Source organism: Aspergillus aculeatus (genome assembly GCF_001890905.1).
Source record: "Aspergillus aculeatus ATCC 16872 unplaced genomic scaffold ASPACscaffold_11, whole genome shotgun sequence".
Classification (NCBI taxonomy): domain Eukaryota; kingdom Fungi; phylum Ascomycota; class Eurotiomycetes; order Eurotiales; family Aspergillaceae; genus Aspergillus; species Aspergillus aculeatus.
In genome coordinates, this window is record NW_017962986.1 from 1,024 (window position 1) to 17,236 (window position 16,213).

The 16,213-nt window shown below is 46.0% G+C and overlaps 8 protein-coding genes across 8 annotated transcripts; 6 read left to right on the plus strand and 2 right to left on the minus strand.

Annotated features, from left to right (window-relative positions):
• Window positions 1-1,639: 1,639 nt before the first annotated feature.
• Window positions 1,640-3,114, plus strand: ASPACDRAFT_121832 (putative DUF814 domain protein). The gene is made up of 4 exons (XM_020196476.1): window positions 1,640-1,815; window positions 1,882-1,921; window positions 2,057-2,184; window positions 2,264-3,114. Exons 1-4 carry the CDS (start codon window positions 1,743-1,745, stop codon window positions 2,662-2,664), a joined length of 642 nt encoding a protein of 213 aa, XP_020054511.1. The 5' UTR covers window positions 1,640-1,742; the 3' UTR covers window positions 2,665-3,114.
• On the plus strand, window positions 3,115-5,526 carry ASPACDRAFT_121837 (putative Golgi matrix protein). Its single transcript, XM_020196477.1, has 7 exons — window positions 3,115-3,361; window positions 3,434-3,570; window positions 3,637-4,059; window positions 4,117-4,552; window positions 4,611-4,890; window positions 4,965-5,071; window positions 5,134-5,526. Exons 1-7 carry the CDS (start codon window positions 3,352-3,354, stop codon window positions 5,352-5,354), a joined length of 1,614 nt encoding a protein of 537 aa, XP_020054512.1. The 5' UTR covers window positions 3,115-3,351; the 3' UTR covers window positions 5,355-5,526.
• Window positions 5,527-5,678: 152 nt separating this feature from the next.
• On the plus strand, window positions 5,679-6,558 carry ASPACDRAFT_44679 (guanylate kinase; the record flags this gene model as incomplete). The annotated part of the gene is made up of 4 exons (XM_020201464.1): window positions 5,679-5,694; window positions 5,751-5,861; window positions 5,999-6,201; window positions 6,286-6,558. The coding sequence occupies 4 exons, from the start codon at window positions 5,679-5,681 to the stop codon at window positions 6,556-6,558; spliced, it is 603 nt and encodes a 200-aa protein (XP_020054513.1).
• Window positions 6,559-7,040: 482 nt separating this feature from the next.
• On the minus strand, window positions 7,041-8,364 carry aspD (septin aspD; the record flags this gene model as incomplete). The annotated part of the gene is made up of 6 exons (XM_020201465.1): window positions 7,041-7,379; window positions 7,432-7,645; window positions 7,701-7,838; window positions 7,896-7,977; window positions 8,038-8,166; window positions 8,235-8,364. 6 exons carry the CDS (start codon window positions 8,362-8,364, stop codon window positions 7,041-7,043), a joined length of 1,032 nt encoding a protein of 343 aa, XP_020054514.1.
• A 482-nt stretch (window positions 8,365-8,846) lies between these two features.
• ASPACDRAFT_79728 (mitochondrial 54S ribosomal protein bL32m) lies at window positions 8,847-9,634 on the plus strand. Its single transcript, XM_020205480.1, has 2 exons — window positions 8,847-9,260; window positions 9,323-9,634. Exons 1-2 carry the CDS (start codon window positions 8,903-8,905, stop codon window positions 9,358-9,360), a joined length of 396 nt encoding a protein of 131 aa, XP_020054515.1. The 5' UTR covers window positions 8,847-8,902; the 3' UTR covers window positions 9,361-9,634.
• Window positions 9,635-9,915: 281 nt separating this feature from the next.
• Window positions 9,916-11,158, plus strand: ASPACDRAFT_31386 (SKI complex subunit WD repeat protein SKI8; the record flags this gene model as incomplete). Its single annotated transcript, XM_020199809.1, has 6 exons — window positions 9,916-9,952; window positions 10,015-10,275; window positions 10,339-10,508; window positions 10,565-10,658; window positions 10,732-10,918; window positions 10,975-11,158. Coding segments are annotated over 6 exons (933 nt in total), but the record flags the coding sequence as incomplete, so codon positions are not given.
• Window positions 11,159-11,392: 234 nt separating this feature from the next.
• On the minus strand, window positions 11,393-12,236 carry ASPACDRAFT_31242 (kinetochore Spc25 family protein; the record flags this gene model as incomplete). Its single annotated transcript, XM_020199798.1, has 2 exons — window positions 11,393-11,937; window positions 12,005-12,236. The coding sequence occupies 2 exons, from the start codon at window positions 12,234-12,236 to the stop codon at window positions 11,393-11,395; spliced, it is 777 nt and encodes a 258-aa protein (XP_020054517.1).
• Window positions 12,237-12,474: 238 nt separating this feature from the next.
• Window positions 12,475-16,078, plus strand: ASPACDRAFT_1903109 (uncharacterized protein). The gene is made up of 4 exons (XM_020198785.1): window positions 12,475-12,778; window positions 12,840-14,030; window positions 14,095-14,782; window positions 14,849-16,078. The coding sequence occupies exons 1-4, from the start codon at window positions 12,676-12,678 to the stop codon at window positions 15,834-15,836; spliced, it is 2,970 nt and encodes a 989-aa protein (XP_020054518.1). The 5' UTR covers window positions 12,475-12,675; the 3' UTR covers window positions 15,837-16,078.
• Window positions 16,079-16,213: the final 135 nt, after the last annotated feature.

Here is a 16,213-nt window from a genome sequence, read left to right on the forward strand (position 1 = left end):
ATTCTACTTATAGTTTTTTATCGAAGTTCTTAAATATTTAAAATAGAATATAATTTTAAAATAGAAAAAGATTTTTGTAAGACAGAGAATTAAAAATATAAATATTATAATTTATTAATAAAATTATAATAATTTATTAGTATCTTAGTAATACTAAGAAAAATATAAAATAAAAATATTATATATATATATATTAAAATAAACGAATAGATGTAGAAACAGCAGAAAAATATAAGTTTTTTAATATAAAATAAATAATATTAATAATATTAAAAATATTAAAAAAATATATAAAAGTATATTATATTATTAATATTATTATTAAAAAACTACAGTATCTTTAAAATAGAATAGTATTATTAATAATATATATTTCAAAAAATTAATCTATAATTTTCTACTATTTATTATTATATTTCTAAAAATAGTTAGCTTCCGCACTGAAGCAGCAGTACTATACTATTATTATACTACTAAAAATAGTTATATATAAAAAAATCTAATTATTATAAATAATTTTTATAATTATAATAAATTATTAATAATTTATTTATGTATTTTCTGTATAATAATTATAATATTAATAACTCAGACCTTGTTCAGTATTTAATTTCTAAGACTTTACTAGAGTTTTAAAATAGTAAGAATAGTCTTAAAATTAATAAAACTGCTACTATTCTATTCCTAACTGACTTCTTTTCTCTTTACAAATATACAGTTAAAATAAAATTATTTTTATTTATATATTTATATATTTTTTATATTTCTATCAATCTTTTAATATCGTATGTTTTATACTTGTTAAAAAATATATATTAATTCAATTAAAAAGTTAATTTATACAGACATCTACTATATTAATAAGATTGATATTCTAAATATATATTTAAATATATAAAATAAAAATTTTTAAATTTTTAATTATTTAAAATATTTTTCGGACTTCTGGGCTGGCACTGTTCTAACTAAATAAAATATTTAAAGACTAGTTTATTATTTTTATAAAATTATATTAATAAGCTGACTAAGTACAGCTTTAATACTTCTAAAAATATCTAAAAATTTAAAATAATTAAAAAAATATAAAAATATAATTAAAAAACTATTTTATAAATAAATATAAAATCCTCCGAAGTTCATACAAACAGCTATATTATATATTATTAAAAATATAGAAATAGTATTAAATTAAGCTATCTTATTTAAATATTAAATCTATTAGTTTTAAATTATAAATAAATATTTATAAAAAAATAAAAAATAAAATAATTGCTAAATACCCGGCCTCAACAGTTTAACCATTAGTAAGATAATTAAAGCTTTTTAATAGATCTATAAAACTAATAAAATATCTAAAATTAGAAGACTTTTAAAAATATCTAATAAAAAATAATCTCGCTGTCATATGCTACTATATTATTCTAACTGTAATCAATTTAGTTATATATATATAAAATATTCTATAAAACTTTAAAATTAAAAAAATATAATTTAAATTGTGTAAATATATTAATATTTAATCTTAAAGATATATAATAACAGAAAGTCTTAGCAAGCCGGCCAGCCCGCTTGTGGATTACATTAGTTAGAAAAAAAATGACTAATCACATTGTTTTGTAAACTACTTCATTAGTTCCAAGTCGGTGATTGTCCCCGGAATTCTTTTGCCCCGCTATTCCCTTGCAGCAACAACAGCTTCAGTTTGCTTCTTAGTTCCAAATCCGGTGAAACTGTCGGGCAGAATGGTTTACTATTTCACATCAAATGTGGTTCAACCCGCAGCTTTTATCTATGTTGGAAAGGATAAATTTGAAAGTAAGATGGTTTCCCTTTATTCAATAGATTGGGCTGTGCTGAGACTCTAATATTTTACTTGAACAGATGAGGACCTTATTAAGTTTGGATTGGAGAGTGATGTCTGGTAATCTGACCTTGTGCTGTGATTATAAGAGAATGTGCACCAAGTGAGCTAATATCTTTTTGCGTCTCGGCTAGGGTTTGTCTCTCTTCGTCACGCAGCAACCTAGCATCCGAAGACACCCTAATTCATTCATTAGTTCCATGTGGATAACCTGTCTAGTGCCCATGTGTACCTTCGCCTCCGTGATGGAGAAACATGGGATCAGATTCAGCAGGCGCTTCTCGAAGATTGTGCCCAGCTAACGAAGGCGAATTCAATCGAAGGTCAGACATATTTCGTCAGGAACGGATACCGATGAGAATCAGCAAGCAAATAAGCGGTGGAGACTAAACAATTTTATAGGGAATAAGAAGGACAACATCACGGTGATCTATACACCGTGGTCAAATTTGATGAAGGATGGATCCATGGCAGCAGGCCAAGTCTCTTTCCACAACCACAAACTGGTGCGCAAGGTGTTTGTCCGACAGCGAGAAAACCCTATAGTCAATCGCCTGAACAAAACCCGCATTGAAAAGTTCCCTGATCTCAAAGCCGAGAAAGATGAGTTCTTGAAAAAGAAGAACAAGGAGGAACGCAAAGTGAGAGAGGAGCAACGCATAAAGGAGAAATTGGAAAGAAGGGAACGCGACCAGTTGAAATGGCAAAAGGAGCATGCTTACGATGACCTCATGAGTGAGGAGAATATTCAAGGCAGCAGCAACCAAGACCGGGACGCTGACTTTTATGACGACTTCATGTGAAGCAGAAGGCATACAGTGGATTGTCATGTTGTCTCTCCAATGGCCGTCGCCGGCTTGTCGCATGCTATACTACCCACGAAACAACATAACTCAGGACTTATCACGAAGCATCCATTTGAAGTGCAACTACGGAAGTTGGTTACTGGGCCTTGTTCCGTGGTCGCGAAACTCCACATCAAATGGTTAGGAAGCGCATAGCCCAGAGCACGCATATTAATTCGTGTCTCAACTCGACCTGTCCCAGTGCCGGGGAGCTGGTTCTGAGAGTGGCTGGGAGCCGGCCACTGGCATATGGCCTGTCGCTATCCCACAACACAGCGCAGCAGATATGAACTCCACCTAAAGGGTCATCATAGCGTGCTTAATAAGCTGTGCATTGCATGTGAACTTAGTAGAGTAAACTAGGCAGAATATGGAATTAAGTCTGAATACACAGGTGATGCAGCATACAAAGAGAGTGAAACTCCTTTTTAGCCCCTTCGCGGTGCCGGCTCATACTGTTTGGGTGTGTAATTCGGCGTAACTAAGCGAGAGCTGCGGACTGCGGAAGCAACCTCCCTGCGCTAGCGATGTTGACAGCTATGGTCGGGCCCTCACTATAGTACTCCTGTACAACAAGTTCAATGACCATAACGCCAGCTTCGATATAACCGCGTCTTAGTCACGTCGGTACTCAAAAAAGTGAAGATGCCTGAAGGTTCGTCTTCAACTGTGCAGATTCGCAATTCTTCTAGCTTATCCCGTTGTTTCCACTGATACCTCCCAATAGGCGCAAAGTCAAAGAATAAGAAGAAAGCCAAGGGTACCACCGGTCCCAGGGGGATTGAGGGCAAGGCTTCAAACGAAAACCAAGGCAATGATCAGGACCGAGCCCCGGAGGACACTGAGGCACCCGCGCAACCAAGCGTAAGGGCACCGCCGTTTACCCTTCACCCCCGAATGCCCACCTGAGCTGATTATGTGACGGAACAGGAGAGCGACAACAATAAGGTTGATACCACCGAGGGTCCAGCCGCTAAAGAGAGCGCGAAGAGAGATAAACCAACCGGAGATTTACCGACTGAGACAACTGACGATCGGACCATTATTGCGACTAGCCATCCGACTAACCCTACAGGCCATGGGGGCAATCCCACCAGCTCCGAGGCTCTCCAGTCCAACGACCGGTTTGATGCCCTCGTTCGGGATCGGGATACCTTACGCGCGGAAGTGGCAGACATGCGCAAGTCATTGGAGGAAATCCAGTCGAAACACCACGCGGAGATGAAAGCTCTGCAGGGGAGGCTAGATGACGCCGAAAACAAGAAAGAACATGCAGAGTCGCAGTTCCAGAAACTCCTGGAAAGAGTGAATACAATCAAGTCTCAACTTGGCGAGAGATTGAGGGAAGATGCTGTATGTTTTCGGCACTTGCATTCTTATGCTATCCCCAAGCATACTAACTCATAACAGGAAGAGCTTGCACAGGCTAGATCGAAAATTGATGAATTGGAGGAGGAAAATACATGCATCAAGGATCAATACCAAGCGAAGTGTGGCGAGCTCGAGCAGTTGTCGGAAGACAGAAGGAACATGTCACAGGAGCTTTCGACTCTGCGAGACCGTACAAATCTGTCCCAGCAAAATTGGTTGAAAGAGAAGGAAGAGCTCCTAGAACAAGAGAACTATCTTCAGTCAGAGTTCGAGCAAGCCAAGGAGGCCATGCACAACTGGGAAGTCCTTGCTATGGAGGAGCGATCCATTAGGGAAACCCTCGAAGTGAAGGTGGTAGATCTCGAGGAACAGCTAGCAAGCGTCAAAGATGCCTACGAGAAAGCATCTACGGAACGTGACTCTCAAGTGGCTGCAGTAGACGGACTACAGCGAGCTTTGCAGGAACTCCAAACCGGTGAGAATAGCCCCTATCTCCAACATGCTTCTCCTGAATTACCACCAATGATTTGTAGCGCGCAAACAGGAACTTCGTGAGCTCGTGGAGAACTCCGACGCCCAGCTTGAGGAGCTGAAGCAGAGTCTTCAGGAGGCAACGAAAAAAGCCCTCGACGCCGAGAAATCTCTTCAAAATGCTCAAAGCGAGCTCGAAAGAGTTCGGCCATTCGAGAAGGAAGTCAAAGAGAAGAACCTCCTGATAGGGAAGCTCAGGCACGAAGCGGTGACACTCAACGACCATCTGACGAAAGCTCTGCGCTTCCTCAAGAAAGGGAAGCCGGAGGACAACGTCGACAGGTGCGTTTTTTGCGCTATGACCGTGGTCCTTGGCTGGCCTTATGAAGGATCGCCTGATAATTAACTATTCCTAGACATATCGTAACGAATCACCTCCTGCATTTTCTTGCTCTTGATCGTTCAGATCCCAAGAAGTTCCAGATCTTGCAACTCATTGCCGCGCTCCTCGGCTGGACAGATGGTTAGTCAACCATTCTTCTTTTGTGATCTTACCCTACTCCTGATTACTAACGAACTGAATAGAGCAGCGTGAGCAGGCTGGTCTGGCGCGTCCAGGAACATCGAGCACTTCTGGAAAGTTGAGACTTCCAAGCACACCCATGCATCGTACGCCAAGCAGCCAAACCTTGGCCTCGGAATTCCTTGACAATGGAAATGCGAGCAAAGAATCATTGGCGGAGTTGTGGTCCAACTTCTTGGAGCAGGAGTCACAGAATGCGGAAATGGCACATCCAAAGCCGTGAGGCTAGTTCCGCATTCATTCGAGACCAATAGTCTGTGACCTTTCAAATTGAATTACTACTTATGTTAATAATATCTGGGCCTCTTGCTGTAATTGTATACGTGATAGTATGAGATAAGCTATGTCATTAGGCTGTCCGTTTGCGACAGACGGCACATGCGCCTCCAGTTCACCGCCTCATATTCTGCCGCATCCATTTTGTTGAAGTGTCAATGCAACGCTGACCAGTGTCATGCATACCATGAATAGCTTAGCAACACCACGAGTACAACTTTTCTCAAAGTATAGTCATTTATCGCGGGGACACCCCTATTGCATCTCAAGAATGGCTTTTAGTGCCGGTGAGCTTCTCCCTTTTCACAAAGGCGAGTGGTATCTTAATTGACCGCGCGCGCAGTGCACAAATTCCGCCCCGTTGTGGTCTCAGGACCGTCAGGAACCGGGAAGTCGACTCTCCTGAAGAGGCTCTTTGCCGACTATCCGAACATTTTCGGCTTCTCTATCTCGCGTATGTCTTCTTCGGTGCCCCCTCCCGGCTCTTACCCAGCCGCTGTAAGATTGTGGCCGGACATTCCCCCGCAACCCCGCACCCGCATCACTCTCCAAACCGCAAAGGCATAGATTTCTGAAGGCATGCCTCCTTAGATACCACGCGGAGCCCTCGTGCGGGTGAGCAAGACGGCCGCGAATACTATTTCACGACAAAGGAAGACTTTCTCGACTTGGTCAGCAAGAACGGCTTCATTGAACATGCGCAATTTGGAGGCAATTACTATGGTACTAGTGTCCAAGCTGTGAAGAACATCGCCGAGCAAGGTAGAATTTGCATTCTTGATATCGAGATGGAAGTATGTTGCTGCTGCTTTTGTTCATCTGATTGTGTTCACTTCAAAGAGTGCCTCGCTAACAGCTCATTTTCCTTTTCACTCCAGGGTGTGAAGCAGGTAAAGCGCACGGATCTCAATGCGCGCTTTTTGTTCCTGGCCCCTCCCTCGGTGGAGGAGTTGGAGAGGAGACTGCGTGGACGAAACACTGAGACAGAAGAAAGCCTGAAGAAACGTCTTGCGCAGGCTAGAAATGAGCTCGAATACGCCAAGGAGCCGGGTGCTCATGATAAAGTCGTCGTCAACGATGATCTTGAGAAAGCTTATGCTGAGTTGAGGGACTTCATTGTCGACGGCGATAAATTCGGCGCCCAGCAATAATCCGAGACCCCCATTCACGCTGTATCTTATAGACGCACATAACGACTTCAATACTTGTGTGCTCAATGTTATTAATTTAGCTCAGAACCACCGGAATCTTTACATTGCCTTCCGACCTTCTGCATGAAGCAATCTACAATCACTCGTCTCGCTGGAGCCAAGATGAATAGATACATGAAACGACGATACGATCGATGTTTAGCGCTTCGTTGCTAGCTTTCAGTGGATCTGAGACGAAAGTCCATAGGAAATAACGAGGTAGTTAGGTCACTCCCTCACAAATAGAATTGTTCAAGTGACGACGGGTACGATCAAGGAATTATTGAGTTAAACAGGATATCTGTAGAAGCATGCCGAGACGAAGTTGGTGCTATGAGATTAAAACATTAAGGAAAGAAAGGGAAGAAAGTTACCCTGATTGGGCTCACTGCCCATGTTTCATCCACGCAAAGAAGCAAGGGCAAGCTAAATGCTCAGACATATCAATAGCCATTCATGGTCATGCGTTGCGAATTACGGCTAAGCTCCCTGTCGGCTGAGGGACTAATGGGCCGGCTGCTACCAGGATGGCCGCCAGCAGCACTGCTCTCCTTGAGTGCCAGAAGTTGTTTAGCACGGAATGTCTCGTAGTGAATCTGGCTTGTCGTCTCGATAAGGTCCTGAAGATGGGTGCGGGTAAGGAAGTTTCGAAGATAGACGAATTCGCAGTGATTCTCATCCTCCACGTTGATGACACCCCAGCGGTTCTGGCGGCCGCGAACTTGCTGGCCATTGACGACGATCGTTCTTTCGCTACCAACTACAGCGAATGGAATGATGTCCTACACGGACATTAGAACGGGAGGCACCATGAGACCCGAGGCGGTTACTGACCTTGATTTGAGCATTGACTGCACGCTCTTCGTCATCAAGCTCATCGTTGTCGTAGGGGTACATTTTCAGACTGTGGAAGGCGAACTCCTCCTTAATTCTTTCCTTGAACGCCTGGCGTTCCTCGAGAGTAAGCGAGTCAGCTTTAGCGATGACGGGAACCACGTTGACCACGTCAGAGAGCTTCTTTAGGACGACAATGTCGATGGGTTTAAGACTAATTGGTACTTCATCAGTTTTTGTAAGATCAAGCCTAAGGTCACTATACTCACGCATGGCCAGATGGCTGGATGAAGAACAAGCAGCAGTGAATGCGGGTGTCTTGAATATAGCGGTCACGCTGAGCGGTAAGCTCCTTTCGGAGATATGCGGAGTGTTGATCCTTTATGTACTTCACAATAGGATCCCAGCTGATCACAACATTTGTTAGTTCGACTTTTGTGGCTGAAATTTCTCGGTTGCTTTACCATCTGTCATTGTTGACCTGATCGCCGTAGCCCGGGGTGTCGACTATGTTTAGCCTGAGACGCACGCCATTCTCCTCAATGACTTGGAAAACCGATTATTAGTCTTATGGTTGGGCTTATTAGCGAAAAGTGAGGAACATACTGTGCGAGACAGTTTGTATTTCGGTTGTTGAACGAACGGGTTCGTTAGGGGCGAGGCGACCTTTGGAGTCGATCAGGTGAGAAGCGAAGATAGTGTTGATCAAGGTCGACTTTCCCAGGCCGGTTTGTCCTATTCATATGTATCAATTCCAGTCGTACGCCAGGATTGAGAATGTGCTCAGACGTGCTGCAACTCACCGACGCACATCACATTGAACTGAAATCCACGCTTCAACAGCTTTCGCTCAATCTGAGAAGTGATACTATCGAAACCGACATGACTACGAGGAAAGACCGACGCAGGGGTGGAATTCGCCGCGGCAGCCATGGTGCTGGAAGAGAGAGAAGATGGAGAAGGAGGGGATGTGGAGAATGGGCTGATTGATAGTGGTCGTAGATAGTAGATTGGTATCTAGATAGTAGGAGTAGCAACCTCAACAAAGTGTCGGTGGAGGAGGGGAAGGGAGAAGCAGTGGGCTAGTCCAAGGTTAAAACGAGAGACGGACAGCAGTCCTTCAACGAAGGGCCAAGGTAGGAGGAGTGAGCCCGAGGAAGGAACGAGACTAATGAAGCAAACAAGCGAGAGAGAGAGAGAAAGAGAGAAAGACGGACTGATGCAGTGGATGCATTCCCCTTAAGTTGTTCCCTTTGGGTTGCCGTTGTTGTCGCGACTCAGGGGGTCCGCTAGTCCAGATTCAGATTAGCGGCTCTCCAGACCCCAATCGGGCCATTCGCCGCCAATTTGAAGCTTCAATTGAAGATTTATTTGTTTCCGCATTGAATCCGCTTGCCTATCAGTCCTGACGCTGCCCCCGTTCTGTGTGCTCCTTCACGACCCCCTCATCCAAATCGTCCTCAGCATCCCAATGTCCCTGCGACTGTTTTCCTCCCGTCTATCCGCCCAGGGGCTGTCCCCGGCCGGTTCACTTTCGCCGGCTCTCGCCAACGCCGCAGTCGGACGCTGGTCCCAATTCACACTCAATGCTTCTGCCGTGTCGCAGTCTCTCTTGAGACCGGCCGCATTCACGCTCAACATCCCTGGACTCTTGTCTGATATCTGGGAATCTGTTCTCCGCGCCGTGCCGAAGAAGAAGACCTCCCATATGAAGAAACGTCACAGGCAGATGGCCGGCAAAGCATTGAAAGATGTCAAGAGTCTTAGCACCTGTTCAGGGTGTGGCCAAATCAAGCGCTCACATGTGCTGTGCCCGAATTGTGTTGCTAGTAAGTGTAACTACCTTAACAGTGACTTGGGAGCCCATCTCATCAGTTAATTCCATCGTCAGGCATTAAGAAGCAATGGGGTCGCAAAAATACAGAATGAAGCGAACAGACGAGGTGGCTCGAGGTGATGATAGATGTTTGAATTATGTTTGGCTGGGATTGTATAATTATCGGGTCCATATGATGTGTAGGATAAAATGCTGCATGGCATTCGGCGTTTGGTCCAACTAAGGGTTCATGTTTTATTCCACTTTTTGTTCACTTTTTGTTTCTCTTATATTTTCATCATCTTCATGTTACTGTGTACCTTACGGCTCGTATTGTTTATGTCCTTCAATTCGTTGGAGCTATTTGCAATCAGAATTGGTGGTGGTAAAAAGACTTGATGTTCCGTGCGTGTACCCGCGATTCATGATCTCATCCAGCCGCCTGCGAGATTGTCCCGCCATGGTTGTGATTTAGCCTTATTTATTTTGTCTTTGACAACACCCAGCTCCTGCAGCTAGCGACCACATTACCTCGACCCGCTCGTATCATTCTGCGTCTGTCAAAAATCAATGTCTTGAGCTGACTCGGAGCTGTCATGGTAATGTCTATACCAGAGACTGTCGTTTGTTCGCCGCTTTTATTCTAACTCCAAACCTGGCGGTTCTAGTCAAAGCAATATCTTTCCTGCGGTTCCGCAGGCAATGGTTCGTATGACCAAGTAGAAACTACCATTTACTCCCAGAATCATGCTAAATGTCATGCGTAGCACACCCTACTGACATTTACGGACTCGCCGTGACCGATAAGTTCTGCTTGTCGGCATCTGGCTCCTCTTCTTTGAAAGTCCATTCGACGGTTGATTCTGACTTCCCACTGGTCCAGTCCCTTGATAACGCCCATAAACTTGGCTGTCATCATGTAGTGACCAACGCGAAAGGACTACGGGCAGCTAGCATTGGGTTTGGGGGTGAGATCGCGATCTGGTCCTGCCACGACGGCGTATGGGCGAAGGATAGCATCGCTTCAGGTAGGTGATTCCTCTTATCTGCCTGGGCCAGGCAATTCAAGAGCTATACTGATCTGATCTCAGTCAATCAGACTGGGTCTGAAGGCATCTGGGCAATCGCCATGTCCGAGGACGGGCAATACCTTGCTGGTGTCAGCCAAGATGGGCACGTCAAGGTCTGGGACCTGAATGCCAGTGGTGAAGAGATTCGAGACTACGAAACGAAAGGCAGCTTCGGTACCTGCATAGATCTGGTAAATTGTGAAATTCACCCATTCTTTGGTCAATTAAAGCTCATACTAGGCTGTAGTCCGCAGATGGTCGATTCCTTGCTAGCGGGCATGAAAATGGTAGTGTCTACATTTTCAGCACTGAAACGGGCCGCATGCCATTCAGTTTATCAGGTAAAGGATTGACTCGCTCCTATCTCTGCAAGTCGCAAGTGCTCTGACTATCTATCTCGTTTGCGAATAATAGGCCTTGTGAAACCCGTTAGAGCGGTTGCTTTCTCACCAGGAGGGAAGTTCCTTGCTGCTGCCGGAGATTCAAAGGTGATTGTGTTATATGACACATCATCTGGTGAACAGGTAGCCAATCTATCGGGTCATACAGCATGGGTTATGTCTCTTTCATGGAGCAATACGGGAGAATACCTTCTCAGCGGGTAAGTACACCCGCGGTACACGCGCGCCTTCTAGTAGTGGTCCTGACAGTCAATAGCTCTTTTGATGGCAAAGTCAAGGTTTGGTCAATCGACACTAGAGCGTGTGTAGCCACTCATTCTGAGACTGAGAAATCCATATGGAGTGTGAGATGGCTGCCGAAGGTCGGGCGTTCGGAAGGCTTCGCCACGGCCGGGGCGAGTCGAAGTATATCATTCTACCGCGAGGCTACAGGTGGTTGATCTGGACTCGCGTGTATGACAGCTTTGACAGAGGCTGATTGAGGAGTTCAGGCCAAGGGCGGAAGGTTATTACCTTTCTGCCGCAGACTCCCCTTTTTATCTCTTGCCTAAGTTCAGGTGCGATGTGGCTACGCTGGGGTTTCTTATGCATATGGCTTGTATTCCGGCAAAATTATTGAGGTGATATCCATAAGCATGTGTCATCAAGCATTTCTGTCCGTCCAACTTAACTCGCTACTTCATTGTTTCGACAAACAATTTCCGCATCCTCTTGAGGAACCCACCAAAATCGCGATCTTCATTTACAATGTCGAGTTCGCGCTCCAGCGCCTCCCGATCAAGCTTGGGTCGCGTGTGGAAGACATCATAATCCCGACTGGCCGTTCCAAGCTCGAACCAAGCCTCGGCCTCCCAGTCTTTCTCGAGTAAATGTGTGTAAACAAACTTCAGCCTATCTTCCCGGCCGGCCCCCTCGATTCGTAAACACAGATAATCTTGCCAAAAGTCTAGCTCCGGAACATTAAGCCGAGCCTGCTCATCAAGGTATTTGGCGTGCAATTTCTGCGCTTCTAATCTCTGATTGATCATTTTCTGAGTCTCGTCGATTTGCTGCTTCAAGCGATCACGCTTAGCGAGCCGCGAGTCGCGCTCCAAGATGACAGATGAGATGGCCGCATGCATCTCAGCGGCCTCCGCAGCCTCCTTTTGCAAAGTCTGTTGATGGGTTTGTGCTTTCAAATCGAGAATCTCGATATCTCTGTGTCTCATGCGCTGATCCTCTGGAAGCCGCGGTGTTAGCGGAAGGCAAATCGCGGCCTAACGCGTCCGACTGCTGTGCTTGCTTACCCTGAAGCTCTGCCAACCCGCTTTTGAACTGATTCCTCTCTTCTAGAACTTGTTTCCGGCCGCGCTCGATAAAGGCATCAAAACGAGCTGTAAATTGAGCCATGCGGTTGCGTAGGTCCTCAAAACCAAAGTTGATGCTGGGCAAGGAGTCGGCCATCGACGGCGCATCAGCCGACGCGAGAGGCGGGCGCATGCCACTCGTCGAGAGTGAGGGATCAAATGCATTATTCATTGTGAGTCTAGATATTAGTGAGCTAGAGATGAGCCGTTTGCTGATTACGGCGTGAATGGGAAAAGATGGTTGTTTTCTTTGCGACTTCCATGGACGGACGCTAGTAGACTAATTGAGTAAATGACTGTAAATCGTACCTGTTGCGGCGCAACCCCCGGGTCAAAAGCTTGGCGTCGATGGATCTAGTATATTTTTTTCGCCATCCGGCCCTGGCCTGTCTAGACCGAATTATTTCATGCAGCTACAAGAGAAAGACACTTTATTGCCACGTTTGCATGGGTTCTGACTTGCTGGCTGCTCAGAGCCGCTTCAGTTCAGTGCCCTGCCCAAGACTTTGTCTTCCATCCCAGTCCTATTAACACATTGGGTTCGGTGCTCGATATGCTCACGACTACACAGCCTCAGGTAGAGCATATTGCCCGGAGCAAGAACAGACCCAATGGATGAACAACCTCTAGGTGCTCTACAGTATGGGCATTTGGGACGACCGACATATAATCCAGAAACCCAGACTTGGCTGTTTCCACGAACATTGGCCTCAAGTAAGCTGCCTGAGCCACAAGGAATGCCTTCGCTGGCAAGACTGACCTCCTCCGTTCGAAGATCTTCCCCTTAAGTATGCCGGGGTCAACAAACATACCGTCAAATCGCCTTTGACTGCATCTCAGTCATCGTTGATTGAGAACAAGGGCCTCCTGCCTCAGGTCTATCCGGAGCTTGCGGCCTGTTGGCCTCTTGCGTCGGACGAAAATACCTCGCATATCATCACGGCAGCTAGCGAAATATGCGATCCCTCGGTTTCGGCCCTTCTGGATTTCGGTTACGCAGTAGATTTGGAGAATGGCGAGTCGGGGACCCGCGGGGTACCAATCGCGGTCATTGCATCAGGAGAGTGCGGGAATGTTGTATCCTTTCGCAAACTCGAAGAGGATGCGATTGAGTTGAGACAAGAAACAACAGCCAAAGCGCGCGTGTCCTCTATCGGAGATGTCGAAAAAGCCGACTGGTTCGTGGGAGGTGCAGCCATTCGCCAGATCTGTTTTGCTCGAACAGTAGAAGAGCAAGCGACATGGATAGCAGTTCGTTCACCTCAATTCACGGCTATCTTCAGACCGCAGTATCACAGGAATCCCGTTCCTACACCAGTTGCTCGACTACGTGATTATACATTGTCGAATGAATGCCGCATGTCTCGCCTTGATGCCAACCCGGTGGTCGAAATCTCGATCTTACAAACTGGGGGGTTTGCACATGCAGACGTGACCTTCAATCCTTGGTATCAGAAACAACTTGGCATTGTTGATGTGCGAGGAAGATGGAGTGTATGGGACGTGTCTGGTCGCTACAATAAGAATAAAAGTAGTTGGATGACTACATGCGTTAGAAATGGTTCATTGCCATGGCTCGATATCGATGAGGGTCAGGGCGATGACCGCCCCCGTCATGATGGATGGGCGGCCATTGAATGGGTGGGAGATGTTAACAGCTTTATTGTATGTGACCGGCGCTGCCCGATGTTATATCGGACGCGAGACGGTCAGGTATACCCATCCTCCATTGAGCTCGGCTTGAAGAGGAAGTCCGAATGGATATTGGACGTCAAACGAAGCGCCAGCAACGTCTCACATGTCTTCATCCTGACAACATCCCGGATTTTCTGGCTGGCTCTTGCGCCCGAATCTGGCTCAGACACTAGCGATTCACGACCTGCAGTATTCCCTCAAATGTCATGGCGCCATTTTCGGGATCCCGAAGACACGACAATGCGGCTTGATTCATTTCTTATACATGAAGGTAGAGCTCTCCAGCATGGCAGTCCATATGTAAGTTTGACAACATGCTGACAGCTGCTCAACAGATTTTTATCTCATCCTCTACTCACAACTGAATCCTTTCACACTCGTCTTCCCTTGTTCTTATGTATGTGATACCGAAGCAGAGACATTAACTTTACACGACCCATCGATGTTAGACATCCCACCGTCTGATATTCCTTCAGAATACCAGCTATCACCAAACAGTGCCCAGTTTTCCACGCTTGTAATGAGAGAAACCAGTCACCTCTCATTGCCAGTCCGCAACAAATCTCACGACTGCAGAGCCAGCATTTTGAAGCTTTTCGCATTAGACTCGCATCTCTCTGTACATGAATTAGTCTATGTCGGATTTGCCCGTAACAGTGCCGCAGACGGGGACTCACTACCCATAGATGTCTTGAAGGCTAAAAAGCGAGCTCCAGGAATGTCACGGACTCGGTCAACTACCTTCCACGATGACTTCATAACGCACGATTGGGACGAGTTGGCTTCACGAAGTGGCGTCTTGACCTTAGATGCTGCAATGTCCAGTATCACACCACTTGCGTTTTCGCAGTGGACGCTTGATTATACTCAGATCTACGCCGTGGTAACTGGCAGGTTGGGGCTGGGATCGAGCAAGAAGGGCGCTGACAAACGTATCGGCGAAAGCCTCGATTATATGGTCCAACAGCTAGACAGGCTACTTGCAGATGCCGAGGCTAGTGACAGGTTCAAAAATCAGACAGGGTGAGTTTGCTTCAAGAGATTTATTCTCATCAAACCCGCCCTTGCACGATTCTAACGTTTTCGCAGGCTTGAGCTCCTTGGTAGCGGCCTAGTCTTGGATGATATTGATCAAAATGCGCAAGACTGGACTTCTTTCTGGTCACGCATTGCCCACGGCCGCCCAGGTCTTCTCAACCACGTCTATACCACGATTCAAGCCTCCAGTATCTTCAGTACGATTACTTCTCAATCCCTTACGAAGGCCGATTTGATCCAACCACTTAGTCCTTTAACACTATATGATGAATTGGTGAACGAATGGCTTGGTTATCTACCTCATGATATACCCGGGCGCACAAGGATCATGAAAGAACAAATCATCCGAGGCGTGGTAGCCGATCTAATTCTAGCACAATTCAGCATCCGAGGCGGGACAGGACATGGTTCCAGGGATCCTGAACGAGCAGATTTTGTAGTTCCATCTTCGTCTGGGGCAATACCAAATGAGAATGAGGAGAGCCTATCCTTTGCTTTGTCTGGGGAGGACAACAGGAGTGCACCCAGCAGTAGCGGGATGAGCAGGAAGAATCGAGAGCCAGACGTGAACGAGCCTGAGCCGCAAGCGAATATATGGCCAGTGTACACTAGTCTATCGGCTTTTACCAGCTTCAAGAGCGATCAGGTAATGAATTCCGGCACAGCAAGCATGCTACAACACTGGAGACCTGGAGTCAACCCCGCCGACTATAGCTGGCAAAGGCATGTAGCAGGAACTCAAGGCATGACGGCCATTACTCCCAAGCGGCGGCATTTACGAAGGACGACATCGTTGCATGGAAGTCAACAAGCTGGCTCGACTCCTCTTCCCATTCCTATCGTCCCAGCCGACACTACTCGGACTTGGGGAAGCCAGCCAGAACACCTTGCGCCGCCCAGTTTCCGATTGCACAGCAGTCAGATGGCGGACCAGGATGTCTCAATGACACAAATCGAGCGCGGCATGTTTGGTGGTCGAGAGGCGGGGCGGAAAACCGTGGCGAAGGCGAGGAAGAAGAAGCGGGCGGCGGGCTTCTAGGGGATGATGAAGCTGTCATCTGCGAATTTATCATCTCATGTAACTTACATATTATAGTTAACTTTGACTCAGGTACGGTATCTGCCAGGAATATTAATCCCACCGAGCATACGGTAGGATGAGCGATTATTGCATTTTCTCTCCCTGTATGCTCAGCCCCACCAGTAGATAAACAGACAGACCGAGAGGATAGAAATAGAGGTTGCTCGCCAGGTCAATAGTCGTTGGTCTACGGAATACGTATGCTGTCACCTCATTAACAAAGACAAAAGAAAAAGAAAAATCGAGGGTAAGAACAACTCTTCTCTCCCTCTCCTTTCCCCTTTCCGACCATTTTCTACCCGGTGAGCTGTCAACTTGGAGCAAGTTTCAGGTAC

Coding starts and splice junctions, on each gene's coding strand:
- ASPACDRAFT_121832 (XM_020196476.1), top strand. CDS start 1,743: ATGGTTTACTATTTCACATCAAATGTGGTTCAACCCGCAGCTTTTATC. Junction 1,816..1,881: donor TGGAAAGGATAAATTTGAAA/GTAAGATGGTTT, acceptor TTACTTGAACAG/ATGAGGACCTTATTAAGTTT. Junction 2,185..2,263: donor GAAGGCGAATTCAATCGAAG/GTCAGACATATT, acceptor ACAATTTTATAG/GGAATAAGAAGGACAACATC.
- ASPACDRAFT_79728 (XM_020205480.1), top strand. CDS start 8,903: ATGTCCCTGCGACTGTTTTCCTCCCGTCTATCCGCCCAGGGGCTGTCC. Junction 9,261..9,322: donor GTGCCCGAATTGTGTTGCTA/GTAAGTGTAACT, acceptor TTCCATCGTCAG/GCATTAAGAAGCAATGGGGT.
- ASPACDRAFT_1903109 (XM_020198785.1), top strand. CDS start 12,676: ATGGATGAACAACCTCTAGGTGCTCTACAGTATGGGCATTTGGGACGA. Junction 12,779..12,839: donor TCCACGAACATTGGCCTCAA/GTAAGCTGCCTG, acceptor CTCCGTTCGAAG/ATCTTCCCCTTAAGTATGCC. Junction 14,031..14,094: donor TTCATTTCTTATACATGAAG/GTAGAGCTCTCC, acceptor GCTGCTCAACAG/ATTTTTATCTCATCCTCTAC.
- ASPACDRAFT_121837 (XM_020196477.1), top strand. Junction 3,571..3,636: donor AGGCACCCGCGCAACCAAGC/GTAAGGGCACCG, acceptor GTGACGGAACAG/GAGAGCGACAACAATAAGGT. Junction 5,072..5,133: donor GCTCCTCGGCTGGACAGATG/GTTAGTCAACCA, acceptor CGAACTGAATAG/AGCAGCGTGAGCAGGCTGGT.